Consider the following 15746-nt stretch of genomic DNA (forward strand, 5'->3'; position numbering starts at 1 on the left):
TACAACGTAGGTAAATCCTACGCATATACCTCAATCGTCTTATATATGCATATTCTATTAATAATATACAAATTAAATGTATTGTCTGTCACTATGTACTGCCTATTACTAAAATAATTTTCTTACGAATAAAACCAAATTAAAGTAAGAACAGGGAGCGAAGTATTCAGTTTTCAACCCGGGTGTAGGTATAGTACGACATTTGAAACTTAACATATTTATAGTACGAAAAAAAAAATATATTAAATGAGCACTTCTACTTTTCAATGATCTTTATTCATTTTCTTACTAGATGATATTTGTGAAAGTTATAAAATTCACACCTTTACATATCTGTACAAACATTTTTCACAAAAACTAATTTTTATCTCGAAGTAAAAAATGTTTTCATACAATATTTATATGTATTCATCATAATGGACATCAATGATAGGTACTACTAAACTAGTAAAAACTATAATAGCATGCAATGTCAAATGCTTAAAGTTAGTTTTTGTGATACGTGTTATGATTTTATCATGTTTATCATTCTTAAGTATTTTAATGTAATTGCAGTTTATTGAATTAATCGTTAATGATTTTATAGCATAAATTGTCATGTTTTTATTTATTTTATCTAATCAATGACAGTTAACAAATTAAGTTAATCATAATACAATAATACCTATCATACATTTTTAAGAAAAATGAGCAAGGAGAAGAATTTTAGTTTTCCTTAAAATATTTACGCAAGAATTTAATTACTAATTGCACGTATTATACGAAAGTCAGTGTGTTCCCCCTCAAATATATTTTTGGCTACCGCACTCGTATATCTTTTTTTACTATTTTTCTCCTATACACGACGGTCGCGCATGCGTATGAAATATCTACTATGAGAATGATATTATGAACATCATAAACCATAACAATAATTTATAATACACATTACTAAAAAGACGAAGGGACATTTTCTCCGCAATAGACGTTGTCAATATTGTTTGAAAAATGTATGTATACTGTCGTAAGTTGTATCGATCGTTGGCAAAACAAGAGTTATATTAAATGTTTAGGCATTTAGTAAAATGGAATATTTAACCAATACTATAAAACAATTATACTTGGAATATTTTTTTATTTCGTGTGCTTATGCAACTGTTTTGAACTTATAAATAAGTGTAATTAGGTATGGTAGTATGAGTATAATGAATTAATAAAAAATAATATAAAAACTATTAACAAGTGTAACACAAAAATGTAAAAGTGTAAAACAAATACACTTAATTTATTTATCAGATTGTCCTTTGTCCAGTGTTCATTAAAAATAAGGACATCATACTATAATATACGACGTATCTTTATTTTTCAAAAGTGAAAATCTATGGGTGTTTATTTTTATATTTTTGTATTATGAGTATTTTATTATCAAAGTATTTATACTTAAATAATTTAAGTAAAATTATAATTATTGGAATAACTACAAGTAATAAAAAATGCATTTTAGGGAATTGCAAGCTATGATTTTCTGTCTCTGACCATGATACGTGCAACAAGTAAGCACAAATTATAGGCTATCGTAAATAATATAGAATCTATATTATAGATAACAAAATATAAATACAGCACCTCGTAAAATCGTAGCAAATTATAAAAACTGAAACGTATTGACCGACGGTGGTAAGTCTACTACGATTCCCGGGTGATATGGTTTTGCGAAAATATGGGTAGAATATATTAACTCAGATGCATATGATCATGTATCATTTAAATTATTAAAACTAACAACTATGCAGGTTGCGTATACATACGGTGCGAGTACATAATGTAATAAATAAGCATACGGTCATAACATTCAATACTCACACGTCGTCCCACGAGAGCCACACGGTGGAAAAATGGCCCCAACCCAGTTTCTTTATTATGTGGTAACGACCGTTGATGACAGCTCCTACGCGTACTAGAAAATAGGAGTTCTCTTTATAGTCGAATGGCTCGTCCAAGTCCGAGTCGGATGACTTTAATAAATCCTCTGGATTGTTGTCGGCGATGCTTTTGAATAATTCTGATTCGTGCGGCTCGGATCTGAAAACAATTAATTTAATCGGCTTATTAATATCGAGACTCTTTGTAGGTACCTACAATATTATAATATAATATATTTGTGAAATATAACTATTGTTACGTTACCTAATATATTAATTGTATTATGTATTGAACCATTTATAGAATTTTAAGGGGTGAATGAATGTTAATAGGCAAGTTTGTCGCAACATAATAATTTTCACTGATGTAAGTTCAATGTATTTTTATATTTTCTGTTGTCAGTACCTTCATAGAAAGACTATTACTTCCCAGCTGTAAAGGCCTATTTTTTTTAAATAAGCCATTGTTTCTTGAATTACCTAACGTAATTTACTCAAGTGTCATAATGTATTGTCATAAACGGTAATATTTGTACGGAGTAATTGAATTTATATTGTTTTGTATCTAACTTACAATATTTTATTTGAGTTAAGATGCCTATTACCATTTTTTAGGGCTATTTTTATTTTAAACAATACTTTGATTATTTAATACGAAAGAAATACGATGATAATAAATTTACACGAAAACATGCATAACAAAATATTTAAAATATGTAATGTATAACGTATAAAATACTTTTATCGATATTTACAATCCATACATATATTGTACATGTTAATTTTTAATTGAATTAACAGTTTGATCTAAATGGCGCATAGCTGCGAAACCTGGCATTTACTTGATTAGGTTTGATTTACAAAAGGTTCATTGACCCGTTCCGTTTTAGATGTCTGCTAAGGTTTTCTGGTTGAGTTTTCGTGGCCAACTAGATTTTGATGCGATTGTATTTTAGAATTAAATCTTTAGTTGAATGTTGAAGAAGTTACGTTGATATTTGGAATATTTAGATCATAATGGATTGTCATTTTAATGACAAACCATGGGGCACTGATGTATATTCGGAGGCAAATAGACTAATAAGTTTAGATTGTTCTAATCGAATTATGTCTATGAAATTATAACGTAATGTATAATTTTCTAAAAGAGTTATAATTTCTAGGTGCGTTAATAGTTATTTTAATAACGTAAATCGATTATTTTACTAACTTTTTAAGTAAGTGGTGTATAATAATAAATGAGCGACATCGACATAGCAATTATTCGAACCGGTATGTACAGCTACGTATATTAAGTATATTTAAATACTCGTAATCTACGTATAAACGTGAGTAGTAATTATTATTCAGTAACATTGTGATTATTTACTGAACTTTTTATATTATATAAAATATAATAGGTATTATATTGAAAGTTAATATGTTAAAAAAATTAGGTTAAAGCGTAAAAAAAGATTACTCTCAATATCAATAAGTAAAAAGTAAACTTTGATAAAAATAAAAAAAACAAAACAAAACTTTTTAGTTGTTCAAGTCTCATCTTTGGACTATTTTATATTATTGAGTGTCTGTATAACCGTTTTAAGTAAACAACTACGTACAAACTAGGATGAAAAAATAATTTTGTTTAAGTATAAAATACATAAACACTTATATTCGTATAAAATAGGGCGTCCTAATGTATATTGAACAAACTTCTGTTTAGTAAAATAGCCTTTATTTCAGCTCTATGTCCTGTTGTCTTCAGGGCTGTATTAGCGCATGGACACTATAGGCACTGTGCTTAGGGCCTACGAACATTTGTGGGTAAGATTGTTTTGTAATATTTATTTTTATTTTTTTTTTATTAATATTATAAGTTGATATACTCGTATACTCATACAGTTGGTACGACTATACATGTTTGCACAAGTATAAGAATTTACAGGCAAAAATTACTATAATACTCGTATATTAATTTCTCAATATTTTTTTTTATCGTAATTCGTACATCAACTATTGGGAAAAATTAATTATCTTCTTCGTCGATACTTGCGATTGAAGATGAATTTCTCTAAGAAATCGATACCGAAAAAATAATTGAATCATTTGAAAATAAAAAATTTCGCAATTAAGTTTTGTAACTATAAAGTTATATTAACATAATATATTACACCATTGTTATTCATTTTTTTTTTGTCACAATTATTTTTTGTTTTACATTTAAATACGAGGATTGCAGAACTATTAAAAATGGTATAAAAAGTTGTTTTTTATGGTATTTGATAATTTAAATTTATAGTAAAATTAATCGTTTTTAAAATTTTATTTGTTAAAATTATTATCATATAAAAAATAAAATTTATCATATAAAAGTTAACTTGAATCTTATATTGTAAATATTTTTGTTTTTAAAAGTTTAACACTGAGGGTCAACACATCCTTTGCTAAAGAGGTTTTTTAATTATTTAAATACTGGATATTGCAGGGCTATTAGCACTAAAACCATTGCGCCTTGGGGCTAGGGGCCTAGAGCGTACGACCTACGATAATATTGATCTGGACCTGGTTGTTTTGATAATATTTTAAAATTATATTTTATCTAGTTTTTACAAGTTGATTCCAGTTTTTTTTAATTTTAATGTATCTATTTATACAATAAGTGTTGTTTTATTTTCGGACAAATTACACTTATACTACTGCGGATAAAATACAAAAATATACGAAAATAATATAGGTATATTATGATTTTTAAATATTTCATGTACACATTATTTTAAATCAATACACTTTAGCTATTAAAGCAGTGGTGCCAACCCGCGACTCAAGAAGGTATTTAATGTAACCCGAAACAATTTTTTTAAATAATACAAAATATTAAAAAAAAATTATAAAAGTATTATATATATTTTTTAATTTATTGATTTTATTTTCGAAAATTTTCAGATAGAAATTTCACGATAAAATCCGTGCACTTAAAAGAGCGTACTGATCAAATGAATGTGTACCTCAATCTGTAATCTTTTCAGTAGCTAATAAAATATTTGAAAACAAATTTAATATGTACATACATTTATATTGTACTCCTCACCTACTATGTGTAACAAAATAACATTATTAGATTAATATTGATATTATTTATACTTTTGTATTTGGTGGCCCGCTCTAAGATAATTGTTTACCAAAGTGGCCCAACGAGGAAAAAAGGTTGAACATCACTGTATTAAAGAAATAATACCTACTACATTTTCGCATATAAATCATTGTTCATTTTAAACTTATAATAATCGATTTCTATACCAAAATGGATGTATATTTTTTATGACATAATATCTTATCGAAAGTAGTGTCATATCATGTATGAATTAATATGTAATATTTGAGATATCATTGTATAACAAAAGACAAATAAAAAAAAAAAAATTAAAAATATGTTATATTTATATCAAATCTATAATAATTCAATAATAAAATACTGCGATTACATTTTGTATATTTTATAGGTGCATACTGCAACATTATTATGGCATACAAATTGGATATAATACATACGGTGTCAACATAATTATATGTTAATTTTATAGATGTGCGAAATCGACGTCCAATTATCTAGTGTATTAAACAATGACTCTTGTAGTAAATTAACTTGATATATTTCTGTGTAGGTATATGTGTAATATACATACACCAACGCTGTTTTAATTAAACCATAATGGATAAATGTACATAGTTATACTGTTGTGTATGTATGAGTATAATATAATTGTAGTGTGTATACATAATAGAGAACTGTAATTTTCCATGGACTATTTGTCTATCCGATATCGTAGTTTTGTCAGTTAATTGACTGGAGTTGAAATTCAACCGATTCATCAAATCGATTTTTTAGTTCAAATGTAAGAATTAGGAGTGAACTCAATGGGTTACAGGCCAAAATCGATTGAAGAGACAACACAATTTTTTTATCTGTATATACTTATATTTCAAACCACTTAGAATATTATTAAAAAACCTTACATGTTTAAATTATTTTAAATAAAAAAATATGATTTGTTCCATGTATGTATGAGAATTATTTGAGAACGTTTTAACTGATTTGGTTGATTTTATTTTTTCGCATTTGTAATTGTTTAAACAAGGTTTGTATGAAACAGAATGTTTAAAAAATCTACTGGATAATTCGAAAATTTGTTAGTTTTATTACTATGAATGTTGTTATTATTATCGTTATCGATAAACGACTAACGATAGTTTTGTCTTGTCGTCTTGTCCACTATTGCGTATCGCGATTACGATGTTTGGTACCGGTTGACCGGAATTCTATGACAACAATATTTAAAAATATTTAACCTCTTTTGGACTTATGATGAATGTTACAATCAATGAAAATTTAATAATTTAATATAATTTTATTGTTCAAATAACAAATTGTTTATTGAAGAATTCCACCAATTAAGTTTCGAAATATCGGTCGGCGTATGCGCAACGCAAGTCAACAATACAATCATCGAGACCATGAGACTGACAAAGTTGTAGTCCGCGTTTGGAGACAAATCGAATGAGAATATCTCAAGTTTGATCCATTATGACTCGACTATTCATAAAAATTCAAATGCGATGTGTAATATAAAAATAAAAAAAGTGGAACGGCTGTAGTATTACAAAATAATTTATTTATGATCTGGGATGGATCTAACTTTTGGGTGATGCCATCCAACCTACTGTTGTTTGGTGATTTTCAACAGACATTGCCAATCATCCCTCGCTTTAATTTTATCGAAATTAACGCATGTTTTTATGGCAGAATGTTGAAACACTTCGATCGACCATGAATATGCGAGTACAATAGCAAAATGATCAATGAGCACAAATATTATCATCGAATCTATTTGTATTAGCAAAAGATAGACAAACCAAAAATATTGTGCACCAATTAATACTCAGCTAAATTTAAATTATACATTTAAAAACTGTACTTTAAAATTATAAAACAATTATAAAAAATAACTAAAAACTAATCTGAGCAAAGCTGGATAAATGTAAATCTGAAATATATACTAAAAAACTAAGTTAATTGCGTTCGGTAAGAATGTATACTAATGATTACAGGTCGATAATAATTTATAATACGGGATTGTTTATTTTTATAGTTATGAATTAAGAATCCAAAATTTTATGTTTTTGATTAGCAAATATGTACAAAAATAACACCCAAACAAATTCGTACACGATTCTTATTACGACGCACGTGGGTACGATAGGTACATTACACGAATAAATTATATAATTTATAATTTATGATATGATAAAATTATCATATCATACATCATATATTTATGATTTATTTTTTTATTATAATTTTTACACAGCAGCTGCTCTACTACTTTTATCTATGATAAAAGTTATTTTACCTTTTATTTTAATTCGTTTAGATAAATAATAGTATAACTGAAATATCTGTGTTGTATATTCTTATATTTCAATTACATAAAAACATTAATATTTTGTTATATGATTATAAAAATTGAACTTCTATAAAATATTTCTTAATGTCTGCAGTAAGTGGATTTTTTACGCAAAATACATTTTAATTTAAAATTCAAGGAATATTAAAATATTGGGAAGTCCACTCAAATTAAGTTGCTTAATCTTTGTAAAATGGCACAAATAAATTAGTTTCTATAAATATTAGATACTATAGTATGACTTAAACCGAAAATATTTTAAGTTATATATAATTTTCCAGTTCTATAATAAACTTAAATTTATTTTCAGTAAAGTTTATTCTTATTTCTAGTAAACTATAAAACTTAGATTTCATTGTATTCATGACGTTTATCTATTAGCTATTTAATTTTTATGACTTAATCATATGTTTTATGTTATTTTTTTTTGGAAAAACAGTATTGAAAAAAAATTTGAAAATATTTAAAATTACCATATTCAATTGTAAATTGTTGATGTATAGAGACTTAAAGTTTAGACTGAGTATTTAATTGTATTATTATATGTATGATGGAATTTCGAAAAAATATTGATGTCAATCTATCTAAAATCATATGATATAAATAATATAACCCATAATGTAGGTTATAAGTTATATTATGTCAAAACTTAGTACATATAACTGATATAACTACGTAAGTGCCGTACATATAACTATAATATATTTATATAGTTATATTTTATATTATAAAATGTTAATCATTTTCAGTTTTAGTTTATCAATAGACAATTTGATTTCCAAATATTTGAAATATTAACGAGCTAAATAATATAAATATTATAAAAGAAACTTAATTCTGCTCATAATACCTTTTAAATTATATAATAGTTGACAGTAGTTGTTTTAAAAACTTTTATGCAAATATATCTGTCTCTATATTCAAAAATTAATGAATTCTTAAAAACTTATTATTGTTTACATTTTATACAAATAAAAAATATAACAACCAGAAATTTTTTTAAATATTAAAATAATAACTTTGTATTTCAGTTATAACATAAATCCTTCTAAGTGAATTCCTGATCAAAATGTACAAAGATATGTGAAATTACCTCAAGTACAAATACCATCTATTTTGCATTAAATATTTAATAATTTATCTAGATTTTATTTTAAATTGAATACAGAACAATCGACCTTAATGTACCTATTACATTATGTGATTTTTAGACCAAGTATTCCAAACTAGTTGACTGTTGCCAATAACGATGTTTAAAATACTGTACTAATGTATTATTTGGAACAATACATGACCACTGAAATAGTATAAGTATGACACAAATAAATTATTGTTAAATGTTGGTGAGTATTTTTAATTTATATTATTTTCGAAAATAACGTACATTTATAAAATAAGTGTTAATCAAGTGCACATATTTGATTCAAAAGTATATTAAATAAATGGCATTCAAACAGTATTTGATCAATTATTTTCAAGGACTGTACTGATTGTTTCGATACAACGTTCAAAAATAGAAGCCTTATATAACATATATTTTAAGCTATTCACACGAAAATATATAAAAAATTCTAGATTTGTTCCACACCAAGAGGTTAGAAAATTAAAAGAGTTATTTACGTTAACAATAATATTTAAGTATATATATTTAAAAAGTTTTAATGATTTTAATATGAAATATTTTTAGTAAAACTGTGATTTGCCAGGTATTTTTTGGGAAAAAGTATTAAATAACCTACCTCTACGTTACGCAGTTGTTTACTTGTGTTGACCTTTCTACATGGTTAGTATAGTGTGTTATAATGGACTTTGAATAGATCATTACAATTATTGTATTGACACATAGTAGTTAATATGATTATTCAACCTATATATCTACTGTTTGATATACACGTTAGCGGAAATATATATAATTGGTTTTTTTATTAAATAACTAGTTATTCAATAATATTTTTAAATATGCTCGTTAATATATATATATATATACATACTCATATATTACATGGGTTTACTAGTAAATATATAGAATATCAGTTGGGTTTTCGCTGATGTATGTAATTGAAAATCACAATTAAGCATATGTGTAGAAAAATGTATTACACTCAGTGATGTCTCAGATGAAAATATTTGTTTTCAGGTATGTAGCCACGGGGAAGGGGGTTTTATAGTATCCTCTTGATCTAATTGATACCCTTACTAAAAAAGTATTAAATGAGTATATTTTGGTACTGTTTAGTGGTATGTTATATACTATAATATTTTTTTCTAATGTTGCCCCTAAAAGTTGGTTTGCTCCACCTGATTGGTCTGGTTATAGACGTGTTCGTCTTCGAAGTCCCAATCATAAGGTATTGGTCGAGGGGTTTTCACATACACATACCAACAAAAATGCTACAAAAAACTGTGCATATATTTAAAAAGAAATATATTTCGTAATTTTAAATTCCACCCAAAAAGTTAATGTGCTGATAAATAAAAATTATATTATAATAATAATTATAATAATGTAGAACGTGTTTAAATTTAATTAATATTTTATTTTATTTAAAATTTGTAAATTGTTTAACATTTTAATAATTTAATAATTCTAATAAATTGACGTAGCGCAAATGAGAATAGACTTTTTCAAAATAAATATATTTTTTTTAAATATGGATTTAATAATAATTGTATATACAATTACTAAATTGTTATTGTTAATTTATTAAATATCTACTTAATATGTAGAATAACTTGTTGAAGTATATATTTTTAGATTCATCAATACATTAACTGGAAGTGCCCGTAGATCTATAAAATAACTAGTTATTTTATTGATTTACGAAAATTTCATACATTAATGATAATAGGCAGTGGCATACATACGGGGAGGGGGGGTCCCCGGTTTCAAACCCCCCCAGGGCCAAAAAAAGAAAAAAGAAAATTGTTTTATTATTGATGACGTGTAATATATTCGTAGTTTCATTATTACGCTTTGAACTTAAAATATACAACTATACAAATAATATGATAGTTAAATAATTATATTGATAGGTGTTTGAAAAGTTTTAAACTATGCTGTTTTTATATTCCAATAGCTATTAATTTACTGTAATGTAAAAGTAAACTGTAAATTGTTAAAAAAATTGTATAAAATAATATCTATTTATTGCAGTTATTTATCTGTGCAAAGAAAAAAAAGAAGAACGATTATTTTTGTTAACCCCCCAAAGCAAGATTGAATGTACGTCATTGCTAATATATATATATATATATATATATATAAATTAGTTATATTTACAATGTATTTTCCTGTTCAACTAGCATACAGGAATATGTTTCTAAATTCAACTTTAATTTTAACCATTCGAATATTTTATTATACATATATAATATATATATTATATAGTATACATCAATTTATAAAAAACTGATCAATGAAGTACGGGATAAATACAGTGAAAATTCTAGAATGAGTGTCCCCAAAATGCATGTAAGAAAAATACAAGAAAACGCATACAAAATATAAACCGTGATTCAAAATTAGGTAGGTACTTTTGCGGGTTGGTAACATTAGAGCACGTTTAAAACTACAAAAAAATGACAAACGTGAATAATATTTTTACGCTATATCTCGGAAGTCTTATGATTCATAATTCATGAATTATTTGCATGAGCAAATATAAAGGCCTTAATTGTGCGAATATTATAATTTCAAATGAATCAGTATCTCGTTCTGTATAGTGGTTGCTAATTGCAATGCTATGAAGTATGAATATAGTATTCATTTATAAGCACAAGTAAACAGTAAACCTTTTGAAGACTGCTTACTGTTTGCTTACTAAATTAAAATAGGTATAACTTAAATAAATTTATGTACCTATGCAAATAATAGTAATAGCTAATAAGTCTATATATATACATAGTTAAAGTTTCTGATTTTTCGTGATGCAGTGGCGTAAAGTGGAGATCATGCGGAGTCAAACTTGCGACCCCTAAAAATATCAGAGGACCGCAAGAGTATGTTTTTGTGACCCTAACATTTATTTTGGGTATTTAATGTTTCTAAGTCAGATTTGATATCAAAATTTATATTTTCTCTTAAACATTTTTAGTGAAATTTGAATTAGGTGCATTATTTTTTAATTATATTTCAAAATTACGTTCTTGGTATCTTATTTTAAAATTTATTTTTGTCTTATCTACATAAAACTTATTAAAAAGTATTAACTTAAATATAATTGTTATACATTTTATTCAAATTTAGAATATCTGGTTTATTTGCTCTAAAAACAGTCTAAAGCCTTAAAACATTAGCCCAATTTACGCCCCAACTGTAACAGTTATTATATTTCAATAAAAATGATTTTATTTTTATTTGAAGTAAGTTATAAAATACTATAATCTATGACAATAAAGATAATAGAAATAAGCTTTAAAAAAATTAAATAAATAATATAATATAAATTATTTACCTATAACTATTCAAAAACAGTTGTCTAAGATTTACTTAAAAAAATAATATATAATTTAACTATAGTTATAGATTCATAACCCTTACATATATACAACTAACTATATTGAATTTTTTAAACACAAATAGTTGTACTTTGTACAAATGTATATATTTTAGAATAAATCATATTCTATACTTCAATAAGATTAATGATATGATTGACAAATATATGATTGCTTATGAAATGGTTTATATTATACGATTATCATATGTCCAGGTGTGAATCCAAGGGAGGCAAAGGGGGCGTCCACCAAAAAAAAATGTATTAAATTATTTGTATAGATAATTTAAGAATTCTTAACTTTTCGTCTACCAATAGAATAGTATAAATAATTTACATCGTACAGAACCGGTTATAATTTCTTGTACAAGCCACACATCAATAATTGTGTTGTATCTTATACTAATCGATAATATTATACAGTGTACTCAAGGCTGGCGAAAGCTATAGGTAACCTGGGCATATGTCCAGGATGCCAGAATGAAAGGGGTGTAAAACTAAAAATTATTTTTATCTAATTTATCTTTTAATATGCATTAAAAATCTACAGAAAGTAAGATTATAACAGTTGTGCCTTCTACATCAATACTGTATCGGTACCGCTGGTTTTGATGTAAAAATAATGCATACCACTGCATTTGTGCGTGTAAATAAAATATAATTTAGATGGTAGTAATAATTGTTTTAATAAAATATTTACCCATTTATAAATAAATTCATATAACTAGATGATTGCGTAAAACCCGTTACATTATACCGTTATATTATAGAAAATACAATAAACAGATTCTATAAAGAAAAGAACAAAAATTTGACTTTGTACTGTAAGAATAAAGTATACTATTAATATTTAGTACTATAATATTTTATTATTTTACTTCTTTAATTGCTATAAAATTTAATTTTGTTCATAAAGCTATAGTTTACCGTTTATACACATATTATATTTGTATTTATGTATGACTTTGCGCCCCCCCCCCCCACACGTGAAAAATGTCTGAGTCCGCCACTGCATATGCTTGACAACATAGGCGTAACAAAACTTCGTATTCAGGGTATACAAGAAAGCTATAGCTATATATGTAAAAAGTGAACTTGCCAAGAAAAATAGCAACCTCTAAAAAAGTAGAATATAAATTGTTGTTTACACAGGTATTTAGGGTATGCAACTGTTACGCACATGCCTAACAATTATATTTTCTGCAAATAAACGTTATAGACACATAATTCTTAACATTATGATTGATTAGATTTCCGTGAGTTGAAGTAAAATTAACCTTTAATGACAACTATTACCCATACCTACGGAAGAAAAATATTGTTTATGTAACATAACAGCCAATGGCGTAAATTGGGTTCAATTTCTGGTAGTGCAGAAACATATTCTCAACCTATTATATCCGGGGCCGGACTGGCCCACTATGCTACTGTGCTACTGTGCACAATAGGCCACGGCCGTGAAAAAAATCTTTACTGAAATTACAGAATAGTGAACAGATTATCTGTTTATAGCTTCTTGGTACTTAATTATATTTTTTAAATTATTTCAAGGCACGATTATAGAAAATCCTATATAGATTATAAATTATATTTTACTGAAATCTAGTCTGAATTAGCTTTTTGGCAGTAAATCTAGTATTTACCGTGCTTAATGCATATCATATATTATGTATATTGTACATATTTATACACATGTATTATAATAATTAATGTTATCACAGATGGCAGAATAAATGAATCGATAACTAAGCTCGTGACGGACCTTATAACAGTATTATTATATCCTGTAATACTGTGCTATTGTGATACCCGTTTTTGGCTTTTTGCTTATCAAAATAATATGTTGTCTGAGTTTTTCTAACAACGGGCGCAAGAATAAATTGAATTGTACGTTTAATATTTGTTATAAACCTTTAAAAAAAGATATTTTTAATTATTAGTTCCAAATAAAATAAATTAATTCACAAAAAATAATATTTAATTTTTATTAAAATCCCCTATTTTTTTTTGTGTATTATTTTAAAGCGTATACTTTATAGTACAAAGTAAATTTATTTTGTATAGTATCATGAGACATGGATTATGGATAACATCACACAACTAATCAAGGTTGTTGAATGTAAAGATTATAAGAAAGTGCCTCCCTCTTTAAATCCTACCAAATATCAATATTGTGAGACAAACACATTTAAAAATTCCCATTTATTATATAAATATATATATATATATATATATATATATATAAATTATACCCACAGAAATATAAACATAAATCTGTAATTATTTCATAGATAATATATATTATATTTGGGTAGTTGAAGGAGAGGTGTGATAATGTGACATTTTGTGTGAAACGCTCGTTCATCCAATATCCGTTCTGAATCTCCCTTCTATTTTTTTTTCAAATCAAGTACTGGTTGTCGAATAGAAATACTATCGAAAGTACATAAATATTACGTAATTTTTATAATATTTATCAGTGGCGCAACCAGGGGGGTGGACTCCGGGTCTGGACCCCCCCCCCCTTGGTATGTATAATAGTATATTAATATCATATTCTAGATATATATATTATAATTTTTTATTATTTGTATATTAGTTTATTTTGTCAGACCCCCCCATGAAAAATTCCTGATTGCGCTACTGATATTTATTAATATAATCATAAATAAAAGGTATATTTATACAACTAGCTAGAATACTTAAGATTGAAATTTGGTTCAATATAGAGAAATATAATGTAAAATTTAATCGATTATTCTATGAGATAATATTATAGAAATATCTTTAAATGCGTCGAAGTTCTGTGAATTATATTATATTATATTATATATAAAACGTTTTTACCATCCTTTTAGACTATCTCTAACAATAATAATCCAATCTAAAGAGTGACAAACTTATGCTGTATACTGTTTTTCAAATATCCAAATATTGATTAGCTTACATCCACAAGTTCATATACATTTTAAATGCATTAATCCGATCATATTCTATTATTATTTTTCTATCTTACGTTATATTTTTTGACTTATAATTGCTTTCATAACTCATTTTAGGAGAAGGACGAAGTTGACATGTCGCTTAAATACTCCCATGTATCTTATCTGAGCATCTATACCATAGTGGTATTTGGGTTGACTTAACATGTCATATTGTATAACTTGTCATAATATTTTTTGATCTCCTGCCTCATTACTATGCACATTCGCATAAATTGTGTATTCAAATTATGCATGATTTTCATGATGTTTACTAGCAATTAATTCAAAAATATATTTGCGTAGGAATTTATTTATAAATTGTGAAATATTAACGCTAAGACAGCGAGACAATTATTCGGAGATATGTTAAAGTTGGGTGGACCATTGGGTGTCTTTCGGTTGGGGAGCAATTGAATTGACTCAAGGTGAAGCTAGGTTTAATTTTCCATACAGAGTTTACAATACCTACATATTCTTTAGTGTAGTGTTAGTAAAATAAATGATAAATGATTCAACTTAAACCTAAAACAACTTTATTCATAAATGGTAATGAAAAAAGCATTCACTTTGCGAGTTGTTATGAGTCATAGTTTATCATTCAATAACAGTGAGTGTAGTGCGTTTCTACCTGATTATTTATTAGCAATAATAATTTGGTAGTGAAATAATGTAATGCAATAACCCAACAGAAATAATATAATTGATACACAAGTTTTAAGTGTAAAAAAAAGGAATTTTTAATTTGAACATTATAATTATAAATTAATATCATTGAAATAATAAAAACTAAAATTGTTTGAAGGATTCAACATACTCGTATTTTAGTTTTTAGTTTGTTCACTTTCTGCTCAGAAAAACTCCAAATAAACTTCAAAGAAAATGTTATGTTTTATGCAACTTTTGATGTACATTTATGTATTT

At 26.0% G+C, this 15746-nt stretch overlaps 1 protein-coding gene across 1 annotated transcript in view; it reads right to left on the reverse strand.

Moving 5' to 3' along the window:
* The window catches only part of LOC112688994 (SRSF protein kinase 1-like), a 72368-nt gene that overhangs the window by 8427 nt on the left and 48195 nt on the right, over positions 1-15746 (reverse strand). The window contains exon 2 of the mRNA XM_025562470.1: positions 1843-2061. Coding sequence (XP_025418255.1) covers positions 1843-2061 — 219 coding nt within the window. The remainder of the gene's footprint in view (positions 1-1842; positions 2062-15746) is intronic.

This window comes from Sipha flava, unplaced genomic scaffold (genome assembly GCF_003268045.1).
Source record: "Sipha flava isolate LNK unplaced genomic scaffold, YSA_version1 41_pilon_pilon, whole genome shotgun sequence".
Lineage (NCBI taxonomy): Eukaryota > Metazoa > Arthropoda > Insecta > Hemiptera > Aphididae > Sipha > Sipha flava.